Source organism: Salmo salar, chromosome 14 (assembly GCF_965601325.2).
Source record: "Salmo salar chromosome 14, fSalSal1, whole genome shotgun sequence".
Taxonomy (NCBI): Eukaryota; Metazoa; Chordata; class Actinopteri; order Salmoniformes; family Salmonidae; genus Salmo; species Salmo salar.
In genome coordinates this window covers 70,954,590-70,969,052 of record NC_138304.1, presented here as the reverse complement: position 1 = coordinate 70,969,052, position 14,463 = coordinate 70,954,590, and the positions used below count along the sequence as shown (strand labels likewise).

Below are 14,463 nucleotides of genomic sequence, written 5' to 3'. Positions count from 1 at the left end.
GTCAGTTTCGATGCCGAACTGCAGTCAGGGCAAGACCCTGGTGAGTATGACGAGCACACAGATGGGCTTCCCTGCTACAGTTTCTTACAGTTTTTGCAGAAATTCTTCAGTTGTGCATTCCCACAGTTTCATCAGCTATCCAGGTGTCTGATCTCAGACGATCCCGCAGGTGAAGAAGCCGGATGTGGAGGTCCTGGGCTGTCATGGTTACACATGGTCTGCGGTTGTGAGGGCGCTTGGACGTACTGCAAAATTCTCTAAAACAACAATGGTAGAGAAATTAACAATCAGTTCTCCGGCAACAGCTCTGGTGGACATTCCAGCAGTCAGCATGCCAACTGTATGCTCCATCAAAACTTGAGAAAAAACTGTGCCATTGTGTTGTGTGACAAAACATTTTAAGAGTGGCCTGTATTTGTCCCCAGCACAAGGTGCACTTGGATAATGATCATGCTGTTTAATCAGTTTAATGATATGCCACACCTATCAGGTGGATGGATTATCTTGGCAAAGAAGAAATTCTAACTAACAAGGATTTAAACAAATTATGCACAAAATTTGAGAGAAATAAGCTTTTTGTGCATGTGAAACATTTCTGGAATATTTCGTTTTGAGCTGGTGAAACATGGGACCAACACTTTTCATGTTGCGTTTATATTTTTGTTCAGTATGATATATTGATTTTGAGTGTGAGAATGGTATATGAATAACACCCATTGCCCCCTTCATAAAGAAGGATCTTCACATTTGACTGAAACCATACTGCGCTCTTGATTAAACTATTCAAATCTACAGTAATTCAGATAATTACATCATCCTTTGTTATATATTCTATGTATCCAATCAAAAATCTCTTCCCAACTATTTTGCAATCTGTATGGCACAGTTGTCAACATCTTGGTCCTCAAAAGAAATTGGTATACCTTCCTATTTATGCAATTTTTATTCCTCCGCCAGTTTTGATCCTTTATATTGGGCAGACAGACCAGTTCCCTACCTCCTTCCACTGCCACATGCCTCCTCCATTTTTGGGGTAATGCTGTAATCAATTGGTTGTACTCTTGGATTGAGCAGACCTCCCATACATTTCTGATAACTCCATGAAGAACATAACTCTACCATTCCAATTTACAATATAATTTAAGAACAAAATACCCTTTCAAACTTTCCCATAAATACAGGTATTTTATCAAACAGCACGTTTGAGTTCAGCCATAATATTGTGTTGGTAATATTTGTTCTATCTTTTCAGGGGGATGAAATTGAAATTGTAGCCAGCTCTGCAATGCTTGTTTGAAAAAGAGAGATACTTTGAAAAAAGTATAATTTTCAATTAATCGAAAATGAGACATGGCAATCTGCACAAAGGCAAAAAGGCAATTTTTAAACAATGGATGAGCTTTTCTTAGTAAACTACTTGAGAACCATTTAGGGTTCAAGTAAAACATTTTAATAAGTGAAGCATTTAGAGAGAGGTTTAGTGCTTTTATATTTATATGTTACTTAGACAATTGAAGTTAATTTTATCTGCATTATTTTATTTATATTTCTTGTAAGCGAAATACGACAAATGTCAAACGTTTCTTTTCAACTCCTCCTGGATATTTCCTTTTTGAGTTTTTGTTAGGAGTGTGTATCAGAGGCGAAGTCAGGTGCAGGAGAGCAGAGTGTAGTGAACAGGTGCACTTTTTATTCCGGTCAAAATGACAGCACAAAAATAACATAAAATGTGCCCAAAACACGGAACATAGACAAAAAGTAATGTGCGTAACAATATCCACAATATCAAAATACACGTAACACAAACAATCCTACACAAAGACATGATGGGGAACAGAGGAATAAATACATATGAATTGATTGGGGAATGAAAACCAGGTGTGCATGGAACAAGACAAAACAAATGGATACATGAAAAACGGAGCGGCGATGGCTAGCAAGCCGGTGACGTCGACCGCCGAACGCCGCCTGAACAAGGAGAGGAGCGCCCCCCCCCCCCCCCCCCCGACGCGCGGCTCCAGCGGTGCGTCGACACCGGCCTCGGGGACGACCCGGAGGGCGAGGCGCAGGACGATCCGGCTGGCGACGGTGGAACTCACGCAGTAGTTTAGGGTCTAATACATCCGGAACCCAGCACCTCTCCACCGTACCCCTCCCACTCCACGAGGTACTGAAGGCCCCCCGCCCGATGCCTTGAATCCAGGATAGAACGGACAGAGTGCGCCGGGACCCCCTCGATGTCCAGAGGGGGCGGAGGAACCTCCCGTACCTCAGACTCCTGGAGCGGACCAGCCACCACCAGCCTGAGGAGAGACACATGGAACGAGGGGATAATATTGTAATCGGGGGGAAGCTGTAACCTGTAACATAACTCGTTCACTCTCCTCAGGACTTTGAATGGCCCCACAAACCATGGGCCCAGCTTCCAGCAGGGCAGGCGGAGGGGCAGGTTTCGGGTCGAGAGCCAGACCCTGTTCCCTGGTGCGAACACCGGGACCTCACTGCGGTGACGGTCCGCGCTGGTCTTTTGGCGCAGCGCGGCCTGCTGGAGGTGACCATGGGCGGCTTCCCAGGTCTCCTCCGCGCATCTGAACCACTCGTCCACCGCAGGAGCCTCGGTCTGACTCCGATGCCACGGTGCCAGAACCGGCTGGTACTTAAAGGGGGAGAGGTTAGTGGAGGAGTGGCGGAGCGAGTTCTGCGCCATCTCTGCCCAGGGCATGAACGCCGCCTACTCTCCTGGCAATAGGACCGCAGAAACCTGCACATATCTTGGTTCACTCTCTCCACCTGCCCGCCCATTACTCTCAGGGTGGAAACCCGAGGTAAGGCTGATTGAGACCCCAAACGTTCCATGAACGTCCTCCAGACTCTCGAAGTGAACTGGGGACCCCGATCAGACACTATATCCTCAGGCACCCCGTAGTGCCGGAAGACATGTGTAAACGGGGCCTCCGCAGTTTGTAGGGCCGTAGGGAGACCGGGCAGAGGGAGGAGACGACAGGACTTAGAGAAATGATCCACAACGACCAAGATCGTGGTGTTCCCCTGTGAGGGAGGAAGATCCGTTAGAAAATCAACCGACAGGTGTGACCAAGGCCGTTGTGGAACGGGTAAGGGATGTAGCTTACCTCTGGGCAGGTGTCTAGGAGCCTTACACTGGGCACCCACCGAGCAGGAGGAAACATAAACCCTCACGTCCCGAGCCAAGGTGGGCCACCAGTACTTCTCAGACAGACAGCGCACCGTCCGCCCGATCCCCGGATGACCAGAGGAGGGTGATGTGTGGGCCCAATAGATCAACTGGTCACGGACAGCAGACGGAACGTACTGAAGTCTGACGGGACACTGGAGTGGAGCGGGTTCAGTACGCAACGCCCGCTCAATGTCCGCGTCCAGCTCTCACACGACCGGCGCTACCAGGCAGGAGGCCGGGAGAATGGGAGTCTGATCCATGGGCCGCTCCTCTGTGTCATACAGCCGGGACAGTGCATCTGCCTTAACATTCTGGGAACCTGGTCTGTAGGACAGGGTAAACACAAAACGCGTAAAGAACATGGCCCACCTTGCCTGACGAGGATTCAGTCTCCTAGCTGCCCGGATGTACTCCAGGTTGCGGTGGTCAGTCCAGATGAGGAAAGGGTGTTTAGCCTCCTCAAGCCAATGTCTCCATGCCTTCAAAGCCTTAACCACAGCCAACCGCTCCCGGTCCCCCACATCATAGTTCTGCTCCGCCGGGCTGAGCTTCTTCGAGAAGAAAGCACAAGGGCGGCTCTTCGGTACCGTGCCCGAGCGCTGAGAGAGCACGGCTCCAATCCCAGCCTCTGACACGTCCACCTCCACTATGAATGCCAAAGAGGGATTCGGATGGGCCAGCATGGGAGCGGAGGTAAACAGAGTGCTCAGCTGCCCAAAAGCCCTGTCCGCCTCAACCAACCACTGCAGACGTACAGGACCCCCCTTCAGCAGTGAGGTAATGGGAGCAGCCACCTGGCCAAAACCCTGGATAAATCTCCGGTAGTAATTGGCAAACCCTAAAAATCGCTGCACCTCCTTTACCGTGGTGGGAGTCAGCCAATTATGCACAGCTGCTATGCGGTCACTCTCCATCTCCACCCCGGATGTGGAAATGCGATACCCTAGGAAGGAGACGGACTGTTGAAAGAACAGGCATTTCTCAGCCTTGACGTACAGGTCATGCTCCAACAGTCGTCCAAGTACCTTGCGCCCAAGGACACATGCTTGGCGCGTGTAGTGGAGTATATCAGAATGTCATCGATATACACCACTACACCCTGCCCGTGCAGGTCCCTGAAAATCTCGTCTACAAAGGATTGGAAGACTGATGGAGCATTCATCAACCCGTACGGCATGACGAGGTACTCATAATGCCCTGAGGTGGTACTAAACACCGTCTTCCACTCGTCTCCTTCTCGGATACGCACTAGATTGTACGCACTCTTGAGATCCAGTTTAGTGAAGAAGCGCGCCCCGTGCATTGACTCAATCGCTGTGGCGATAAGAGGTAGCGGGTAACTGTACCTCACAGTGATTTGATTGAGACCTCTATAATCAATGCACGGGCGCAGACCTCCATCCTTCTTCTTCACAAAAAAGAAACTCGAGGAGGCGGGTGAAGTGGAGGACTGAATGTACCCCTGACGCAGGGATTCGGAGACATATGTCTCCATAGCCACTGTCTCCGCTTGCGACAAGGGATACACGTGACTCCTGGGAAGTGCAGCATCTATCAGGAGATTTATCGCACAATCCCCCCACGTCGATGGGGTGGTAATTGAGTTCTGTAAGAAGAAGGCGAGAGCCAAATCTGCATATTCTGGGGGAATGTGCACGGTGGAGACCTGGTGTGGACTTTCCACCATGGTAGCACCAACGGAAACCCCTACACAAGGGAGTGCTGGGAGATGGAACCGACAGAGCCCCCTCAGGACGTCCACGGATGACCAGCAGGTTATCCAACCGGATGGACATATCCACCAGTTGGTCAAAGGTGGTGGTGGCATCCCTGCAAGCCAACTCCCGTCGGACGTCCTCACGTAAGCTGCATCGATAGTGGTCGATGAGGGCCCTGTCATTCCATCCTGCTCCGGCGGCCAAGGTCCGGAACGAAATCCTGTGTGCTCCTCGTCCCTTGCCTCAAATGGTAGAGTTGTTCACCCGCTGCTCTACCTTCGGACGGATGGTCAAAGACGGCCCGGGTAAATTCCTCGAAGTGGTCCAACGCCGCGTCTTCCTCTCCCCACATGTCGTTTGCCCACTCCAGAGCTCTCCCCGAGAGGCATGAGACGAGGGCGGATGCTCTCTCCCTTCCTGAGGGAGCTGGGTGAACAGTGGCCAGGTATAGGTCCAGTTGTAAAAGGAACCCCTGGCACTGTGCAGCCGTCCCATCATACTCCCTGGGAAGGGAGAGTCGTATTCCACTGGAGCTGGATCCGGACGGGACGGGTAGAGATAACCCCGGTTGAGCTGATCGAGGGGCTGGAGAGACTTCCTGTCCATGGTCTGGACAACGCGATCCATCATGGCACCGAGATGATGTAGCATAGTCGCGTGTTCCTGGACGCGTTCCTGGACGACTCTGACCGGGGTACCTGCTCCTGCTGACTCCATGGTAGGTGTAGGATTCTGTTAGGAGTGTGTATCGGAGGCGAAGTCAGGTGCAGGAAAGCAGAGTGTAGTGAACAGGCACACTTTTTATTCCGGTCAAAATGACAGCACAAAAATAACATAAAATGTGCCCAAAACACGGAACATAGACAAAAAGTAATGCGCGTAACAATATCCACAATATCAAAATACACGTAACACAAACAATCCTAAACAAAGACATGATGGGGAACAGAGGAATAAATACATATGAATTGATTGGGGAATGAAAACCAGGTGTGCAGGGAACAAGACAAAACAAATGGATACATGAAAAATGGAGCGACGATGGCTAGAAAACCGTGACAGTTTTGGACAAGTGTTTGGCAAGAGTCAAGAATCCCCCAATCAGTCATCAGAGTGACTAAGGAAATTTGAAACAGGACAATGTAGAAAATAGTCACATCATTTGTCAAAGACTGTGCATTGAGTATTGGCAAACTCACCAGAATGTTTGAGAAAACAGTGCAACAAAATATATGTCAAAGGTCCTCGGAAAGAATGGATCAGTTTCAAACTTCACATTTCAAATCAAATGTATTTATATAGCCCTTCTTGCATCAGCTGATATCTCAAAGTGCTGTACAGAAACCCAGCCTAAAACCCCAAACAGCAAGCAATGCAGGTGTAGAAGCACGGTGGCTAGGAAAAACTCCCTAGAAAGGCCAAAACCTAGGAAGAAACCTAGAGAGGAACCAGGCTATGAGGGGTGGCCAGTCCCCTTCTGGCTGTGCCGGGTGGAGATTATAACAGAACATGGCCAAGATGTTCAAATGTTCATAAATGACCAGCATGGTCAAATAATAATAATCACAGTTGTCGAGGGTGCAACAAGTCAGCACCTCGAGTAAATGTCAGTTGGCTTTTCATAGCCGATAATTGAGAGTATCTCTACCGCTCCTGCTGTCTCTAGAGAGTTGAAAATAGCAGGTCTGGGACAGGTAGCACGTCTGATGAACAGGTCAGGGTTCCATAGCCGCAGGCAGATCAGTTGAAACTGGAGCAGCAGCACGGCCAGGTGGACTGGGGACAGCAAGGAGTCATCATGTCAGGTAGTCCTGAGGCATGGTCCTAGGGCTCAGGTCCTCCGAGAGAGAGAAAGAGAGAATTAGAAAGAGCATACTTAAATTTTGGAGTGTGACTGTTTGAGGTTGTGGACAGGTGTCTTTTATACTGATAACAAGTTCAACAGGTGCCATTAATACAGGTAACGAGTGGAGGACAGAGGAGCCTCTTAAGAAGTTACAGGTCTGTGAGAGCCAGAAATCTTGCTTGTTTGTAGGTGACCAAATACTTATTTTCCACCATAATTTGCAAATAAATTTATAAAAAATCCTACAATGTGATTTTCTGGATTTTTTCTCATTTTGTCTGTCATAGTTGACGTGTACCTATGATGAAAATTACAGGCCTCTCTCATCTTTTTAAGTGGGAGAACTTGCACAATTGGTGGCTGACTAAATACTATTTTGCCCCACTGTAAGTGAAATGCTACATTTCTGCTCTTTTGATGGCTATGTTGTCTTGTTGAACCATGAATTTCTCATTGTCTCTTTTAGATGTACTACACATGGTTAAATTAAAACGCTAAATATATGGACCATAAGTGTGTGCATTTCTTAATTCTACCTGTAACCTGTACACGTTAGTAGCAATGGAAAATGTCAAATTCTATTTTGTTTCCATTTCCTATGTACAGAGGATCCAATACACAGGAATGTGTCATTGTCAATATATTTATGAAGGACTGTGTACTGCTATATTTGTAATAAAATAAACTATAATATTTATTGTAGAGGTTGATGCAGAAGTGAGAGCAAATGCCAGTGAACACAGACCTCCAGAAACTGATTTGTCTGGTATCAGTATAGACGGAATGGCGTTTAACTTGCATTCGGAATTAACGATTTTCTGCTAGAATTACAAGGCATACATATTCTCTCACACACAAAACGTATTCACTGCTTTACTTCAGAATGGATCAAATAGGCAGAGGAAAGCTTTCATATATATTGCTACATTTCTTGGAAATGGTCAAATGCAAAATACAATTGTTACAACGTGGACCCGGAAACTATCAAAAGTGATTTTGGCACTGTTTCGACCAGGGCCTTTTACAGGCAGAACAAGGCTCAGTCTTGGGCAATTAACAAATCCTTTCCACTATGACACCATTCTCAAAGAAAGCAGAAATGATTTGCACAAGAGTGTATAGGAGGAGGTTTTGAAAAGAGTTGGGCGTAAAAGACAGCGGTACACAACTGAGAAAAAGTTGCAAAAACAGTAACACCGTTACACTTTTAGATGTGTAACAGTCTAGATGTTATTGAATCAGGTATTAATGAAGGAAGCAGCATAGGGAAAAGAGATGTAGGTAGAGTGGGCTGATATAATTAAGATGGGTGCTTCCACAGAGTCTGAAGTTGAGGGGTGGTTGGACATATAAGATGGGGTGCTGGTGTGCTTCTTCCCCCCATTTTAGGTCATTGTCACAAATATTCCCCCACCCATGTCCAGGGGTCTCAGTGTTTTGTCTCTTGACGCCATTAAGTTCCAGTTGCAGCGCTCTAATCGTGGTCATCGTGTGTCTGTGAATCACAACATGAAAGGCAAGGAGTGACAACATATCCACATATTGAGTCATACAAAATACAACTTTAGCATAGGGAAAGAGTTTGCTTCTAACATGTATACTGGGAGTCTGAATGATGAGAGCATCTTAACTCAGTTGTAGGTCCATTGTGTGTGTTGGTCTTTTAAGCCTCAACATCATCCAGCTCTGGGGGCATTGGGGATGCTTGCTCTCAAAGTGCTGCATGAATGACTAAGGAATGGAGGATATCAACAATTGTTGGTTGAGACTGACTGGTGACAAATGATAACAAAGCAATAAGATGCATCAATCTACTCCACATAACAGGCCAGTACAATGGCCTAGACACGAAGAGAAATCTAAAAGGTAGGGATGTCAAACGTTCAGGCTGCTGTACAGACTATGGAGGCTCTAGTCTAGAGCACCTGGTTAAATTGTGTTTGAGAGCATTATTTTACTCTCTAAATGGTTAAATGAGTGAGAAAGAGATGTCATTGTTGCAATAGTTTGTAAGTGGGCAACATACTGTATACTATCATCTTAAATTGACATGTTAAATTATTTTGCCATAGTAAATTATTATATATTACACTAATTTCCCACAAGCCTGCATTTTCACCCCATAAAATTGAGTGGAATTACACATCCATTTTACCTCAGATTGTTGATGCTAGTATAAAAGTGTATAGTTTTCAAGATGACATATGATTGATTGCTTAAAACAGATCCATATCTTTGGTTTTGTACCGATTATTTTTCTCACACGAGCTGGGTTATGCAGGATTTAGAAATGCCACATAGGTTAATGAAATGGCACAGAAAATTAAACACGGTCTCTCTATAAAAGTCGATGGCCACACACCAATACATGGATTTGACAGTCAAACTGTCACTTAAATAGCAGCTAACCGTTGTCACTGTTGATATCCTACGTGATTCGTTTAAAGTTAACTAACAAAAAAGTGGTCTGTTTCATACCGAATTCAACACCTGACATTCCCATTATTATACCCTCTGGGTTCCTGCATGAACGCCACCAACCACGCTATGATCCAACTAGTGGTCAGTATGCACTACTACACCCTCTCTCACATGAACGCTAACATTGGTTTCAGTAGGAAAGACGGTAATTGGCTCAGACATTAATGGGAAATATGGCAGATTGAAAGTAAAATACCCATGTTAACTGAGTCTACAATGGCAGACTCTTAATGTAGAGTACAGATAGTGAGAAGTTACATTCAAGACTGAAGTGGTGGACTGTATACTATATGCCTGCTCTTTAAATAACAGACTGACCAGGTACAACTATGATCCCTTATTGATGTCACTTATTAAACCCACTTCAATTAGTGTAGATGAAGGGGAGGAGACAGGTTAAAGAATGATGTTTAAGCATTGAGACATGGATTGTGTATGTGTGCCATTCAGAGGGTGAATGGGCAAGACTAAACGATTTAAGTGCCTTTGAACGGGGTATTTAAGTGCCTTTGAACAGGGTATGGTAGTAGGTGTATCAAGAATGGTCCACCACCAAAATGATATTGAACTAATTTGACACAACTGTGGGAAGCATTAGAGTCAACATGGGCCAGCATCTCTGTAGAACACTTTCGACAGCTTGTAGAGTCAGTACAGTATCACACATCACAATACAATGCCATAAAGTGTGGGCCTGTAGTATCTGTAAATCAACTAAACGTTGTTGTTTATTTCCATATGCAAAGAATAAAGCATAATTGTTCATGTAATATTAGCCTCATAACTCCAGGAAGAGGTAATAGTGATGAAATGATCAAGTAAATGAAAAGACAGAGACAAATGCTTTGAACTACTAGTTATTTTATTTCAAAATGTAAAATTCAGTGCAAAGTAATGTAGTGCATTAGTGTCTAGATCCCTGTTAGGTGGCAAAGTGTCATAAGAATCCTGTGGGGAGAGAAAACAAGAGAATACATTAATTTAATGGGTGTTAACTAATCACGTCTCAGCGAAGCACTTCATGTCCTCAAATCCTGAGAGAGAGAGAGAGAGAGAGAGAGAGAGAGAGAGAGAGAGAGGGGGGGTGGACAGAGAGAGAGAGAGATGGACCGAGAGAGAGAGAGAGAGAGAGAGATGGACAGACAGAGAGAGAGAGAGAGAGAGAGAGGGAGAGATGGACAGACAGAGAGAGAGAGAGAGAGAGAGACGGAGAGAGAGACGGACAGACAGACAGACAGACAGACAGACAGACAGACAGACAGACACGAGCGAGAGCGAGAGAGAGAGAGAGAGAGGGGGGGGGGGGGGCCTTTCAGATCTCTGCAGTAGGACTACATGCTGGCCATGAGGTTCTCCAGGTGGTACTCCAGGAGGCTGGAGAGCTCAGTGACCAGAGACTCTGGGTTAAAGTACCAGGCCAGCTGCTGCCCAAACATGTCATCTAGCAGAGCCATCAGCCCGCCCTGAAGAGAACACCACACAACACATAGATAATGGCTCTGAGTTACTAGCTTACCAAGAGGAAGGAGACAATGAGAGTTACTCCCTGTAAAACGTCATTGAAACCATGTTAATCAGGAAAAAGGAAACTAGGAATAAGGATGTAAACTCTTGACTCTTACATTGAGCAGCAGCAGGTATCTCTCGCCTTTGGCTCAATGCTGGCAGCAGCGGGCAGGAAGGAGTACAGGAGAGCGTACAGACGCTCCATGAACCCATCAGGGTGCTAAAGGAAACAAAGGAGGAGAGAAGAGAAATTGAAGTGAAATTGCCAAGAGAGAGACATGGAAACATGTACCAGTGAGATGCTACTTACCACCATCATGGACTTCTGAGCTGTCATCATCCCAAACATCACCAGTTCAAAGAGGACATCTATCAGGTTAACATGATGGATCTAGGACAAGAAAACACATTTGGAGAAAAAAGGAATGATTTCAAATAGATCAGATACTGTGATGTATAAAGACATGCATGTGGAAGAACAAAGTGAGACATGAAAGAGTTAATGAACTCACCTTTGCCTCAGCCAGCTCCCTCTCAATGTCAATCTGCTTGGAGGGGTCACTCAGGTAGTCCACAAAGTCGTTATAGGCACGGATGAATTCGGCCTCGTCCTATCACAAAGCAAAGAGCATTGATGTTAGTGAACAGAAGACATTTCCCACTGAGGACGCTCTCTTTCCCTTGAATGAATAATGAGTTAGTGAGCTACCATGTGGTGGGCCTGAACCAGTGCGCCCATTAGGACCTTTCCTGCCACAAACAGATGGTTCCTGCTCAGGGTGGAACCAAGCAGGGTCTAGAGAAGAGGGAAGAGTTAGGGTGAGACACCCATCTTCCTCTAGGAGACAGACAGAACAAGAAGATACAGAGAGAAAAAATAAAAGTGGGTCCACTCACAGTGAAGGCCTGGCGCAGGGAGACGAGCCTCAGGGCGATGTCCTCCACTCTCTTGGTGGTAAGGTAGAGGCTGTGGGAGGGAGGGAATGGAGCATGTCAACCATTAGAGTCAATGGGGATAACAGCATGGTGACCACTATCCTTCAGCATCTGACAAGCCCAGACTACACAGACATTTACAGGAACTCACTTTAGCAGAGGAACCTCCCTCTCCTCAGGCAGCAGGTCCTCCTCCCAGCCCTACAACAACAGAACAAACATTCAACATCAGTGACCAATGCAATGACATGACAAACAATGGGTCAATGGAAGGATCTTAATGCTACTAGTCAATAGAATGTGTAGCTGTGTGTCTAACATCTGACCTCATAGCAGTTGTGGCCCTCAGGCTCTGGCTCAGTGAACTGCTGATTGGTGGGCGTAGAGACGGAGGCAGCCTCCGACCACGCCGAGGAGGAGAGCAGCCCATCCAGCCCCATGTGGAGAGTAGCGTACACCACCGAGACATCAGTCTGCTGCTCCAAAAACACACACAACACACCTGTTTACCACACTCACGTTATTAGAAAACAGAGCATATCTAATGCAAAAATGCCCAGTAATTTGTATTCTATATACATAGGAAAATGTTTATTTACCTGGTAGCAGCCAAGCGTCACGTCCACAGACGTCTCCTGGCCGAGGTGAGATGCATACTGGGTCACCCTGCCAGCCACATACTGACAGAGAGTGACGACATGTTAAGGCCAAAGGGAATAAGTGAAGAAAAGCCTAATCTAATACTATTTCAGTAGTATTTACATCTTACCTGGATCCAAGTGACGGACTGCACCTTGGTGGCACAGTAGGGGATGCCCTCTGGACTAAGCCTGGCTGTCTCCTTGGAGATGGCCCACACCAGTTGAGTCTCCAGGCCTCGAACCCTACTCACATGGTGCATCCTCACCACCACCTGCTGTGGAGAGAAACAACAAAACAACATCAACAAAACAACATCAGCTATCACTGTAACATATTTCCATCAAGATCACATGACTCTGACAATGTAGATTAGGACTAGATAGTTACAAAGACACATACCTGGGATCCCCCACGCATGTAGGTGATAATGGGGCTGATGAACTGGAAAGTCCTCCAGGCTTTAGCCACCGGACCGGCATTGTTCTGCACAAGAGGGGGGTGACATTACAATACATTCAGGTTAGAAACAGCAAACATTGTAACGGTGATGTGACTGTGTGTGGTTCTCTTACCCTGATCACAACAGGCCCACAGTACAGGGGGCTGAACCTAATCAGTATCAGCTGCCAATTACCAGTGGCCTCCTAAAGCAGACAACAAAGATTTTCAGAATGAAGATGAGGGATACTTTTCAAACATAAAACCAAAAACTTTCTGAAAAGTGTACCTCAAGGAAAGTCGGCACATCCTCAAGGATGATAGCAGCATCCTGGACATGAAGGATAACTGGCAGCAGTGGCACATCCAATTGGACCTTATCCAGTACAGTTGATTCTAAAATTAGGAAAAGGAAAACAAACAAACAATTGTTAGGACGTAAAATGTAGCACGCTAGCTAATACTACTAGCAAAAGTGCATCGTTTAGCAACAATTACTAAAGTTAACGTTAGTTTGCAAATCTGGATTTCAGAAATACACAACATTTCACAAATCACATTGTCAATATTGAATGTGGTAAATAACACGTTTAAAACTCCACATACCATCTTCGAAGTCGCTGTCGCTGTCCACCTCCAGACGATCGCGAACCCTGCAAAACGGAAAAAGACAAGAAAAACAAGCCACAAATGAATTTGAACAACCTGTCGACGCAGTAGGCCGCGACGTCCTCGCACTCTCTCCGTCATTGTTGAAAAGCACCCGGGCATTTTCCAGTCGATGTTTCAATCTCAGGTCTCAAAAATCAGTCAAGGTTGTTGTTGTTGAACAGCAAATTCAAGTTGTTCCTTGTTTTCGAACAGAAAACGTTCAATAGAACGCCGATATGTTCTAACGGTTAGATGTCTCATGGCAACACATATATTTGAAAAGTGTTGTTTACAAAATTGACAGCTGTGTTGCCATAGAAATGGGTTTGGAACTCTATGGTTACCGTTAGAATCCTATACAGTTCCTGGTCATCATTCTAATTGTATTGACGCTATCTTGTCTAGAGAGGCTTTCCTATGTTGTGTGTATAATGTAAAATAAAAGACCAAATGTTTTTTAAGTCACTAGCTAGGTCAATGGCCCATTGAAATGATTTAGTTTGTTTCATGGAAGTTGTTGTTGAACTTCTGAAAGTCTAGGCTTTGGCTCAGTGGGCTATAAAGTCTTGTGGAGCACAGACAACCTGGGTTAAAACATATTGACCACATTCAGACAAGGGGGGCGAAGCCACAGCCCACTGAGGTAGGAGAGCACTGAAGCATCTGCATAATAATAATCCATATCTCTTTTATAAACAGGATATTATCATTGATTATATCAAAGTGTATGTATGAATAAGTCTGATTGACCTTTTTCCATGGCAGGTTCACCTTTTGAAGCCAGATGAGGTTCCCAAAGCGTGCTGCGCACCCACCAAGCTCAGTCCCATCTCTGTACTCTTCTACTACAACAACAACGTGATGCTAAAAATATATATATATAAAAAAAATTATAAATAACAATATGATTCTAAAGAATCATAGCAACATTGTGGTCAAGACATGTGGATGCCTGTGACATCTGTGGTGGCTCATCTATTCTACATCATTTTAATAAACTTCACTACCATTGTTCCAAAATATACAAACAGGGTTGATAGCAATAATCT

The 14,463-nt window shown here is 45.6% G+C and overlaps 1 protein-coding gene across 2 annotated transcripts; it reads right to left on the bottom strand.

Moving 5' to 3' along the window:
* Nucleotides 1-10,101: 10,101 nt before the first annotated feature.
* Nucleotides 10,102-13,700, bottom strand: LOC106570162 (uncharacterized). 2 transcript variants are annotated; one of them, XM_014142194.3, is made up of 14 exons: nucleotides 13,370-13,700; nucleotides 13,053-13,159; nucleotides 12,898-12,969; nucleotides 12,725-12,808; nucleotides 12,453-12,599; nucleotides 12,283-12,363; nucleotides 12,010-12,159; nucleotides 11,835-11,884; nucleotides 11,645-11,714; nucleotides 11,457-11,543; nucleotides 11,260-11,358; nucleotides 11,058-11,138; nucleotides 10,864-10,967; nucleotides 10,102-10,189 (listed from the first exon to the last, which is right to left on the bottom strand). In XM_014142194.3, exons 4-14 carry the CDS (start codon nucleotides 12,740-12,742, stop codon nucleotides 10,153-10,155), a joined length of 924 nt encoding a protein of 307 aa, XP_013997669.3. In that variant the 5' UTR covers nucleotides 12,743-12,808; nucleotides 12,898-12,969; nucleotides 13,053-13,159; nucleotides 13,370-13,700; the 3' UTR covers nucleotides 10,102-10,152. The 2 variants fall into 2 exon arrangements, with proteins under 2 accessions (XP_013997669.3, XP_013997671.3); XM_014142196.3 differs by lacking the exon at nucleotides 11,457-11,543 and having other exon boundaries at nucleotides 10,104-10,189.
* Nucleotides 13,701-14,463: the final 763 nt, after the last annotated feature.